The sequence below is a fragment of the Hermetia illucens genome, chromosome 1 (assembly GCF_905115235.1).
Source record: "Hermetia illucens chromosome 1, iHerIll2.2.curated.20191125, whole genome shotgun sequence".
In the NCBI taxonomy this organism is placed as follows: domain Eukaryota; kingdom Metazoa; phylum Arthropoda; class Insecta; order Diptera; family Stratiomyidae; genus Hermetia; species Hermetia illucens.
Window position 1 is genome coordinate 51763406 of NC_051849.1, and position 12297 is coordinate 51775702.

At 44.3% G+C, this 12297-nt stretch overlaps 2 protein-coding genes across 4 annotated transcripts in view; one reads left to right on the forward strand and one right to left on the reverse strand.

The window, feature by feature from the left end:
* Positions 1-12297, forward strand: part of LOC119647112 (potassium voltage-gated channel subfamily KQT member 2) — a 1176525-nt gene that overhangs the window by 240456 nt on the left and 923772 nt on the right. The gene's annotated exons all lie outside the window — the stretch shown is intronic.
* LOC119647116 (thiamine transporter 1-like) overlaps positions 7642-12297 on the reverse strand; it is a 124330-nt gene continuing 119674 nt past the window's right edge. Inside the window, exons 5-8 of the mRNA XM_038047903.1 lie at positions 8805-9064; positions 8559-8711; positions 8015-8304; positions 7642-7955 (exon numbers count right to left, since the gene is read on the reverse strand). Coding sequence (XP_037903831.1) covers positions 7709-7955; positions 8015-8304; positions 8559-8711; positions 8805-9064 — 950 coding nt within the window. The 3' untranslated portion in view covers positions 7642-7708. The remainder of the gene's footprint in view (positions 7956-8014; positions 8305-8558; positions 8712-8804; positions 9065-12297) is intronic.

The window sequence follows — 12297 nt, forward strand, 5'->3', positions numbered from 1 at the left end:
CATCTGAGACAGTCCTGAATGCCGAGCGCACCCTTAGGGCTGTTCTACTGTAGACTGAACTCAGTTTGTTACCGTTAAATGTAATCTGCAATGCCTTTCCCCAAACTGGAGCTGCATAGAGCAGGATCGAACTCACTACCCTAGCTATAAGCAGCCTGAAACCATGCCGCGGCCCTCCTACGTTCGGAATCATTCTTGCCAGGGCCACACTTGCAGTGGATGCTTTGTCATAGACATACTGCACGTGTGCCTTATAGCTAAGCTTCCCATCTATCATCGCTCCCAAGTATTTGATCGCAGGCTTGGAAGTGATGACCACCGTGGCTTCCTCCGGAAGGGGAAAATTAAGAACATCGTTGTACATGATGTTCCACAGCAGTGGGCCCAGCACGGAGCCCTGTGGGACACCCGCGGAGACAGCGTACTCTTGGAGTTCTTGTAAATAGCTGCGAGATAAGCGGGAACACCAATCTTCGCCAGAGATTCCCGTATTAGCCTCCAATTGGCCGAATTGAATGCATTTCTCACATCCAGGGTCACCACTAAGCAATATTTGCTAGTACTGCCCCTTCCGTGGATTGCATCTTCGGCCAAGCCAGTAACCATTTTGATGGCATCAATGGTTGATCTGGCTTTACGGAACCCATACTGCCGATCTGAGAGACCTCCCTGGCTCTCAACAAGCGGGAGTAATCTATTATAGATTACTCGCTCTAGCATTTTGCCCACAGTGTCCAAAAGACAAATAGGTCTGTAGGAGGTTGGCTCACCTGGAGGTGTGCCAGCCTTAGGCAGTAGCACCAACTTCTGTCGTTTCCATGATGCAGGAAATATCCCCTCGGACATGCACGCTTCGAACAACTCAGCGAACATGTCCGGTCTGGATTTCACGGCAAGCTTAAGGGCCTTATTCGGCACGCCATCCAGACCCAGAGCTTTATTATCTCCTATCCTAGTGCAGATCTCCAGCAGCTCGTCACTGGTGACTGGCGGTATTGCCGTGTCGTTCAGAGGTCGCTGGAGCTGTCTATGCTCTCCTCTTGCTGGGGGAATAACCCCTGTATGATTTTCAGCAAGAGGGTGGGGCACGTGATCTGCGGAGAGGAACGGCCTCTGAATCGTCCCATCACGATTCTATAAGCACTCCCCCACGGGTTTATGTCCGCCTCTGAGCAGAGTTCCTTAAAGCATTTCCTCTTGCTTCGTCGGATGGCGAGCTTGAGAGTTTTGCGGGCTGCTTTATAGGCGCACTCTTTCTGCCCCTGAGCGGCTCTACCTACCGCCCTCTGAGCCGCTCTTCTGGCTCGGTGGCAGGCTGATCCAAGGCCGGTCAGTTCATCATTCCACCACAGTCCGTCTGTCTGTCTGTCTGTCACAGGCACTTTTCTCAGAAACGACTATACCGACATGCAGTGAGCAATATCCTCCTACGTTGAGATTGAGGGGGTCCCCATACATGTAAAAGAGGGGTGTAAACATTTTTTTCACCGAATATAGTCATGTGGGGTATCGAATTAGTACTTTTCGAAGCCGGTTTTAGTTTTGTGATTTCTTAAAAAGGCGGGGAGTGGGAGGGGTGCAAAGTGATGATTTCTTTAACGGAGCCATTCTCAGAAACTAAACAACCGAAAAATCTGAAAAAAATCATGAAGCTGCCTCTATATGGTACCTAGGCATCAAAATACTCTCCATATCGATATCTGTTGAAATTAAGTTAATAATAGTATATTACCGTATTTTTGGGAAAACTGAGTAAAACCCGCCTTAAGTTTACCTCAGAGTTATAAAAGTTGGTAGTAGTATAAACTTATAATATGAAGCATATTATCTCCAAGTTTGATCAAAATCATACTATTAGTAACAAAGTTACAGTAGCTCAAAGTTGCCTTACCGCGTAAATTTCCAAACCGAAATACTAAATCTGATATGCTAAATGCATATTCTTAACGGGCTACGTACAAATGGGATAGTTCTACACTCAAATATACTCACACAAGAAACAAACAAAACCTTTCATACCTGAAGTGCCCAGCTTCCGGTTCCCGACTTGTTTCAGTCTGCCAAAGATACTGTTTCCCAGTTTGGTCCAGTATCCTTTACCTAGTGCCTCCATTCAGCAGGTGATTGATTGTAAGTTTTAAGGGGTTATATTTATTTATTAATCGAATCTCGCTTTTTATTAAGGTGTTGTTGGAAACAAAACCTTATTTAAATCAGTTCACTGCTCTTCAGGAATATGAAGACCAAACATCGAAAACATAATTTTCTTTTGACCCTGCGCAGGGGTGTAAACATATTAGCGAGACACGTTCGCTCCAATCAAGATGTGTGTGAATGCCGCAGCTAGATAGGCATCTGCAGGATTCACGCAAGATAAAATTCTCCTGCGGACTTTTCACCTCTCAAGCAGCTCCTTTCTGATGGTGATACAATTGCAAGCCAGCTTTCTTCTGTTTTGGGTATCCACCCAATTATCATATATTTTCCAGAGCCGTATTGGCCTTCGCCGCCTCTCGGAAACCTTCAACAGAAAAAATTAACCTACTCTAGATTTTGTGGTAGCACGTATGCAATTTGGGAAATAATTTGGTCTCCTCGTATTTCCACTCGAGCTCTTACAGTAGGACTGTCACGCTGTCTCCTTGGTGTGATTGCAAAAGTACCATAGGCTCTCAGAACTATCAAATGAGACTCCCCCAAAGTGTGGGGGAAAGTTATCCTTCCAGGCTGACTAACAGCCAAAAGAAGTGGGCAATGTTCAAAAAATACATCCAAAAGAAAGCCTGCATAAATGACCAAATCAACACTGCTTATCAACTCGATGAGGAGATCAATCTGCTAACAATGAAGATAGAACAGGTTACTTGGAAAAGCACCCCTGTTCATCATGGACTGGATAAAAAATATACTGACTGTCCTACCGAGATTAGCGAACAAAATACAGAGAACCGTGGAGCTCGCAAACTATGGCAAAAAACGCACAACGAGAAGGAAAAAACCCTAAACTTTCTGACAAACAAGATAAACCCTTAATTAATAAATATAGAAACGAGTCCTTTAGCAGATATGTTTCAAATCTTACAGCGCGACACGACACACACCACTCTCTATGCAAGCCCGCGAACGATAAAAAAAGAAACACATCAGAAAAGTGGACCATTACCCAATATATGGCATATTGGGTAATGCAGCAGTCCTAGAACTAAATAAGCTGAGGACAGAAATTAAAACCAAAAGTGCCTCCTAACAAAACCCCTTATTACAGGGAGAATACTAAAAGAATTGCCAGAAAAGGGTCTAGTCAAGTTATTACAAATAATTTAGACAGTCAATGGAAAGTGGCCCAAGAAAAGGAGCAAAGCAGAATCGTATTGACCAATGTTCCAATGGTGTACCGCAAGACAGTGTCTTGAGTCCAATACGAATTCCACGCCTGTTGCGAATTTTGCCTACACAGAATCCAAAGTGCATAATCTTCTTTTGAATCTCAAAAACATTAAAAACTGCACTCGAGAATCCGTTCCAGGAAACCAAACAAAAAAAAACCTATAAAGAATCATGGTGATGCGACATCAAGGCCTCTAAATATTCTCCATTCCGATACCTTTTAGATCAAAGCTGATAATATTATATTTACCATATTTAGGAAAATTACTGGGAAACCCCCTTAAGTTCATTCTAGTAGTACAAAATAACAGCAGTATACACCGCAGTGTGGATGCTAATAATAGATTACTTCAATTTGAAAACTGCAAGCGCTTTGTCCGAAGTCAGAACCTTTTGGGTGAATTGATCGCATCATTCAGTATGGTCTGCAACTGAATTGTGCATTGCATGGTATTCGTCGACCAACTCCAATGAAGCAGATATAACCACTCTCACCCTCTGCAATCTGCCTAAAAGAAAAACGCATCAACGCGCCCTCTAAGATTCCAACTGCTGGCCGACTGCAAGTGAGAACGAACGTCGCCTCCCAATAAAGGACACCAAGATGTTTCCCTGGATTCGTGTCATAACGCGGTGTAACATAGATACTATAAAAGATATTTACGCTCGATCTGGCATTGCGCCCATCGTTGATAAGTTGAAGGAGAAGATTCTTCGATGGTGCGTAAGCACCATAGATGACAACTCGCTATTCAAGCCTATACTGAATACCTGATGAGAAATGAATACAGGCCGATCAAAACAGCGATGACTTCATAGAAAGTAGACCCAACTGTAAAAAATATTTTTGACATATACAAAAAAGGCAATATTTTGATCCGTATCAGGGTGTTGGAGTGGTGCTCCGAGCTCGAATAACGATACCCAGAATCCCCTGTGATAATCAGGGGGGCCAATATACACTCGGATCGCTACCTCGTTGGCATAGTGATCCGGACCCGAAGTATAACAACACTCAAAAACCCCTCTGACAATCAGGTGAGAGTGAATACTAAAGCCATCCACAACACAGCCCTTCTCAACACCTACAAAAGGGAAATGGATGCCACAATAACCCCAGTCAACAGATCCCCTAGGGACGAAGCATCAACAAATGATCTTCACAATCACCTGAAGAATGCTATTATTGTTGCGGCCACAAACGTACTTGGTCCCAGCCGCAACAAGGGTCGGAACGGCTGGTTTGACGATGAATGTAAGCTAAAAATGGAACAGAAGAATGTTGCATACAGAGTAATGCTGCATTTTCAAAGGAAGCGGGCACGCATGGAGACTTATCACGAACTCTGGGGAGCAGAGAAAGCGACTTCACAGACGAAAAAAGAAGCGAGGAAGATCCAACAGGTCTGTGAACTCGAAAAGTACAGGGAGAAACTGCATCAGGCGTGGGAATTTTATCAACACGTCAGCGGGATGAAGCCTTACATACCTCAATGCTCATCCTGCCGAGACCAAGAGGGAAATCTGATTTCCGACAGAATGGGCATATTAGAGCGATGGGTTGAGTACTTTGATGAACTACTGAACAACCTGAACATCGGCGAGTTGAAGGTCCCGCCAACTGAAGGCGACGAAAAAATATTGCCACTTCCAAGTATAGAAGAAACAGTCTGTGCAATTCATCGGCTTAAAAATCCTAAGTCATTAGGAGCCGATGGAATTACAGCCGAATTGGTTAAATATGGAGGCGACCAATCACACCAAGTGATTCATCTACTTGTACTCAAGGTGTGGGACAGTGAATCAATGCCTGACGACTGATAATGGGGCATTATCGGTCCCATACATTAAAAGGAAGATATCACGCAGTTCTAGAGGTATGACATTGCCAAGTACCATCTATAAGATATTCTCCACTATCTTGCTAGGTCGGATAGCCCCATACGCCCAGAACACCATCGGCCCATACGAAAGAGGCGAAAGAGGCAAAAGAGGCGAATCAGCAACAGATCAGATTTTCTCTCTACGGCTAGCGATGGAAAAACTGTTGAAATATGGCCATCAGTTGCACCATCTCTTCATCGTCTTTAAAGCCGCCTAAGATAGCATAGCTAGGATAAAACTGCACACGACCGTCAGAGAACTCACTTTCTTTAACCTGGCCCTCGAGAAAGTGATCCGTGATGCTGAGGTAAATGCGAGGGGTACGATCCTCCACCCAACTACTGGTCTATGATGACGATATCGACATCATGGGAAGAACCACCCGAGACGTATAAACTGCCTTTATGCTGCTCGATCTGCAGGCAGCGCGAGATCTTGGGGGTGCACATCAATGAAGGCAAGACAAAATATGTGGTGGCATCAAAAGCCAAGCAACCAACAACATCAAACCGTACTGGTCAAACTGGAAGGATGAAGATAGGAGACTACAAATTTTAAGACCGTTGATAATTTCTCCTATCTAGGGTCGAAAATCACAACCGATAACAGCTACGATGATGAAATCCGCGCACGGTTGTTGGCAGCCAATAGAGCCTATTTCAGCTTACAAAAACTGTTCCGCGTCTCACCATAGGGTCAAAATTCTTACTGTACTAGACAATGATCTTGGCAGTTCTCATGTATTCCTCGGAAACTTGGGTTCTTAGCAAGAAAAATTGCGAACTCTTGGCCGCGTTCGAGAGAAGAATCCTACGAAGAATTTTTGGCCCCCTACATGAGGATGCACGATTCCGTACCCTACATAACGATGAAATCTATGAGCGATACCATGACCGTCCGGTTGTGGATAAAATCCGGCTCAGTAGGTTAGCGGGTCACTTAATCCGTATGGATGAGTATGATCCATCCCGCAAAGTCTATAAGGGCAATATCTACGGTAGAAGTAGAAGACAAGGCAGATCCTGCCTGAGATGGAGCGATGGCGTAGGTCAGGACGCCAGACAGCTTTTAGGGATATCGAATCGGTGGACCTCGGCGCAAAACCGGGATGTCTGGAGTTCCTTATTAAGGGAGGCCTAGACCGGATACCGGTTGTTGCGCCATTGATGATGATGGCCAATGGGAAGTGTACAAACGGTTTGCTGTTACTTGATTGCTCGTTCTGTAAACGTAGCTAGCCACGTTCTTTGCCAAGGATCCACTTCAACTTAAAGGTTGCCTCAGGAGAGTTGGTCTCTTCGTATAAGCGTCCCCATGATGATCGTTTAGTCGTAGTTATGCTCTTCTTTAGAGCTTTTTGAGCCACTTTGTGCCGATTCCAGCCAACAGCTGAATGAAAATTTAGAGCTCGGCTGAGGAGTCGGATTGTCGTTTTCCTCTGTTTTTCCAAATCTCGGTTCCTTCCCGGTATTTTACCCTTCTGGGGCGTAAGCAGACAGGTCTCCTCGAAGACTTCTCACATGCTAGTTGCGAGTATCTTGTTTGTTTTATCAATTCCAACAATAAATTTTATGCGTCTCCCAGGAATCGTAACTCGGGCGTTCAGTACGTCGCCCAATCTGCCGGAAGATGCCACCGTGATATCGATGATCTTTCGGCTAACTGCGTTGATGAAAGTAGGTTCAATACTCAAATTGAGGATCTGCAGGTCGGTTCCTTCCAGATACGCTAACAGTCTCGATCCTCTCGCGTTGATGTTTCAAACCTCTCCAGCATGGCGGGGATTAACATGACATTTCCTTATCTCCTTGTTGACTTTTTTGGTCAGTTTGGCCGCTATGGTGTCGCCATAATGTAGGTCGTTGACCAACATCACCTGAAGGCCCTTCAGAACCTATAATACCTCTTTTGAGGTATATATGCACATACATTAATGTTTTCTAGCTATTACTGACTAGTGTAGTAGTCGTTTTACAATGCTGCAAATTTATTTGGGAAATGCCGTGGGTTACACGTTGCCTTAAATGGCCTTAGGGGCTAATGTGATAGTCCCAAATCTAAAGTTCCTGACCGTTTTTAACACCCGGTTCAGGAACGCGGATAGTAATTAAGCCCCCAATCGACGGACTTTTTCTACTACTTTGGTACCTAGCAGTATCTAAATGAAACTGTTGATATTATTCTGGACAGATACAGGAACTCAGCACGCTTACGATCTTCCTGTGAAAGCCAAAGAAAGCAATTTTTGAGCGATGGCATTTCAGAGACCTTCTTCAGGATTAGTCTAGTCGAAAGTTACCAACCTTTCGTTTTCACTTCTATGTACATTAAATCTGTCACTCTTTTGTCCTGAAAAATCAAATAAACTAATTCAATCGTACAAAAATAGTTTATTGTTGCGTTTGAATTAATTTAATACTTTCTACTGCAGCTACGATCAATTAAGTACTATTTTATCGCTTTGCTTTCTGCAAAGTTGCACTACTCCGGAAATTGCATAAAGAACTGAAACTCCTAGAAAGTATCCCCCAAAAGCGTAGAACTGACCTCTGGGGGAAAGCGCAAACCCGCTATCTGAAATTATAATTAATATAAGGATAGTCTGGGTAACAAGCGCAACAACAGTGTTAATTCCGAATATCAGTCCAAAACTATCCTCATGAATCTTCTTGGCCACAATCGCGCTAGAAATTAAATTCATATTAAATTGTCAGACTCAGTTCATTCCAGATTTGGTCCTTACCTGGCGACTGTTACCATAAAATTGTACAGGATTCCGAAGAGAACGTACATAACATACGCCACCCACACTGAAGTCGTGAACGCTGAAATTATAATAAGTAAGCTTTCAACTACTGAGCACACTGTAAGGATCCACAAGTCCCATTTGCGATATTGACTGCTGTCGAAGAATCCTGCCAGGAACGCCCCGAGCGCGCTAAGTAGAGTCATTGCAGCTTCTACGCCTCCGTTGTAGAAATTTTCACGATTCATATCGATTTCTTTCCAAAGGAGTTGAGCGTAGGAGACGACCTGGAAGCAATTGAGGAAATTTAAAATGAGAAAGCTAAGGAAAACCAGAAATCGCTAATGCTCTTGATCCATATTTATGCAATGCTTAATTACGTTATTTCAATTGTACCTGAGGCTCCCATTTTAAGCTGATGTAATTAGGGACTAACTCACTAAGTGCCTTTGCAAGCGCTTCACTTAAAATTGAATTGACTGCTGAGTATTCTTCGAGAGCCCTACAAACATCAAGTGTCCTTCCAGAAACAACAACTCACCTGTAGATAGCCTGCCATGGCTAGAGCCCACCAAAGGCTCCATTGAACAACTACGGGATTAGTGTACGCTTCGAGAAAATGCTGCCAGAGGAGCTGATAGGCCCGTTGCCATGAAAATTCAGGTTTCAGATCGGCGAAATCATCATTTTTCATCTGAAAATTTTCATGGCTCACAAAATGCTAATTGATTTAGCTTGACTGGAAGTCAATATTATTGAAAACTGTGCAAAATTTAAATGATAATACCGTTGTCGGCGTCGACGGAGGTAACGCTGTCATCGTGGTTATCTTGTGAGGGTGGCTTTGACCCGTTCTGAGGGTGTGCTCGCTGTTTGAACTTCCGCTTTCATTATCATTTATCCCCGCCGATTTCGTGTAATTTAATTCGAGAGTGCTGGGACAATTCGATGATGGCGGTGATTCGATTTTGGTGGGAATCGTGTAGAAATATAAGCTGGCTGTTACCGAGGGAAGCATCAGGGCGAAAAGTAGCGATGCTATCTGGGCTGAAAGTGACAGGAAAATTAGTTATGTTTGCTGCATGAACCTAATGAATATAACATGAACTGGAAGCTGAATAGTTGGTTAAATTTGCTACCCTATCAAACTGCCAGCGTGACTGCTGTGACTGGGCAATTTGCGACGATATTATCCCAAATCAGTTAACTTGGTTCATGATTTATCCTGTTAACGATTTGAGCTTGCTATTGGGGCAATTTATTTATGCGGTTGACATAAGGTCTCATGTGGGGGGTAGACATTATTAATTCAGCAAAAATTATGAGTTCGTTAATATGCCGCGTAAAAGAACACTGCAGGTTTTTGTGACAAATAACGTTACGAGTCTTTTTTGGGGGGATGTCTAATAGCTTCACCTTTGAATGTTCCTCAACTCAACAACCCGTGCTTTGTTCTTCCTTTCGTGTTATCTTCTGCAAAATATTCCGAATGTAATGATGTCGGACCGCATCACCTGAGAAAAAGTTATGGTGCCCGAAAGTGTCACTTAGGGTATGTAATGATATAAGTGGATAGGAAGGTTAGTCGATCATCCTAAGCGGCCGACAACGACCTAGAGGGCTGAGCTATCCCAGAAACCTAAAAAAAATTGGCTAAGTTGACCGTGAAGGTCCGTCCGCAAAGATTGAAGCTCCATCAAAGTGGTCGCTCGACACGTCATTGCACGCCTCTGTGCTAGCCAGGCTCGGGAATGTGAGGGGGTCCTTCGAGCGCTTTGATACCTCACGTTTCATTACTACAAATCAACGTGTCTATTCCGATGCGTGGGTCCACACCGGATTCCAAAATAGACATTAATAGGGACTTCGCGACGGCCTATCGAATAATAACCAGAACGCGACTAAAATGGGAAAATAAATAAAAAAACGGCTCGACCGCCCGCATGGAGCCGTAAATCTGCGGACCCGAGTTAAGATCAAGTAGGGGAAGATCCTCGTCGGATCACAGTCCCAATTATTGCCTCTTCCACCCCAGATCTTGTATGAGGCGCGGCCCCTGAGGCTCCCACCCTTCCCCGATATCCTTAAAAATGATAAACTGGCCTGAGGATCCCCCCACATTCCCGAGCCTGGCTAGCACAGAGGCGTGCAAGAACGTGTCGAGCGAGCACTTTGATGGAGCTTCAATCTTTGCGGAGGGACCTTCACGGTCAACTTAGCCAATTTTTTTTGGTTTCTAGGATAGCTCTGTCCTCTAGGTCGTTGTCGGCCATTTAGGATGATCGACCTGATCTTTCTATCTACCTAAAACATTACAGTTACATCTCGGATTCCAGGCGATCGATGGGAATGATCCCTCTCTCCTATTTCATGTCGTGGTGGTAATTATTCTACCAATACATCTATTAATATAAAATAGCCTCAATTTGAGAAGCAAAAGCTTTTTGTTTTACAAACAAAACTTCATTGAAATCAGTCTGTCTTCCTATCTGTCTGTCCGTTTGTCTGTTTGTCAATTTTGTTTTTATGGACGGAAGTGCAATTCTCAGAAAGATACTGCAGCGCAAGGTTGCAGCAGTGTGTGCTCTTTACTCCCGCGGAAACGCCGCAAATCATTACTCGCAGGGAGCACTGCACTTTATACGACCAAACCTTCGGTTCTTCGCATCCTCCTTGCAGGTTTCCACCTGAATACTTTTGATTCGGGAGTTCACCGGACATCAATTTCCCTTCGACTTCAGCATTTCTCCGATGATGTTCTGGGGACGTCTGCTGATTTTCAGTGGGGATTTCCAGGCTCTTCCTCTCTGAGCAAAATCGTCAACAGTGGAATATAATATGCTCTGCGTCCCCAGGTGTGCATCCACATATAGGACGAAAGGGAGAATCATCCCACTTTGCCGCTTAGTCCACTCCTCAGTGCGGGGAATCAGTCTGTGGGTCCACGGATCCTCTACGAATCACCCCACCGTTGCTGCCACTTTTCCAGCGACTCTCACCTTGCCGCCTTTAGGTGCTCGTATTGACAACGTGGCTCACTTATCAGAATATCCATTGGTATAATTTTCGCAATAATACACGCTGCTTCGCCTGATATTTTTCTGAAGTCGCTGCACAACCTTTCGTACCACTAAGCGATAGGTTATGGTTGCTTTGCGCCGATTACTCTCACGCGCTAGTGCTTCCTCCTAAACTGGTCCCGCATATAAAAGTATCGAGCAAACTACTCCGGCCACAAGTAATCTGCAACTGTATCTTGGATCTTCTATGTTAGGCATCATTCATGCAAATGATACACTGGTATGAGAATAGTCCAGGTATCCCTTGAAATTGATTTTAGCATCAATCGTCACCCCCAGATAGTTGATAACCGGCTTCGAAGTGATGATGTGGCAACCAACATACTAACAATAGTAGTCGTTCTCGTTTTCTTCCTATGATTGATAATCAAGACTGGCTCTATCTTTTGTTTAGTGTCAAGCTGAATCATTTCCAGCCAGGCTGTTTTGGCACTAATGGTTTCGTTAGCGTACACTTCCACGTTTTCACATTGTTTCGCGACAACAACCACGGCTAGATCATTTACGAAACCGATTATCGTGGCCTTCTTTGGCATGGAAAGAGAAGGACCCCATAATACATCACGTTCCACAGCAGGGAACCCAACACTGAGACCTATGGTACTCCTGCTGTAACAGTGTATCGCTTGGATCCTTCATCCGCATTGTACCAAAGTCTCTTCTCTGAGAGGTAACTTTCGAGGAGCTTAGTCAAATGACTAGGGTCCCCAGTTTTAGCCACTGAGCTTATTATCCACTCCCAGCTGGCTAAATTGAACACATTTTCGATGCTCAATGTCACCGCGGGATATCATTTATTAGACGACATTGCGTCCCGAGCTTCAAAACCACGTCTACGGCGTCGATCGTTGGGTGGGCTCCAAATTCTCGCTCCAATACAACATCTTTATATTGAATGATAGGGAGAAGTCTATAGTAGATAGCCCTTTCGAGCATTTTTCCTACCGTGTCAATCAGGCAAATCGGGCAGCATGATGATGGATGTCCTTGTTACTTTTCGGGCTTCGGGAGCAAAACTAGTTTTTGCCTCTTCCACGGAGCGGAACTTCTACCACGCATATTTCAAATACGCTGATTAAGCAGTCGGGTCTGGTCTTAACAGCGAGTTTGTGGACAGCATCCAAACCAGCAGTTTTGCTATCACTGATTCCCCGGCAAATCTCTGAAAATTACCCCTTAGTTTCCGCAGGTATGGTGTAG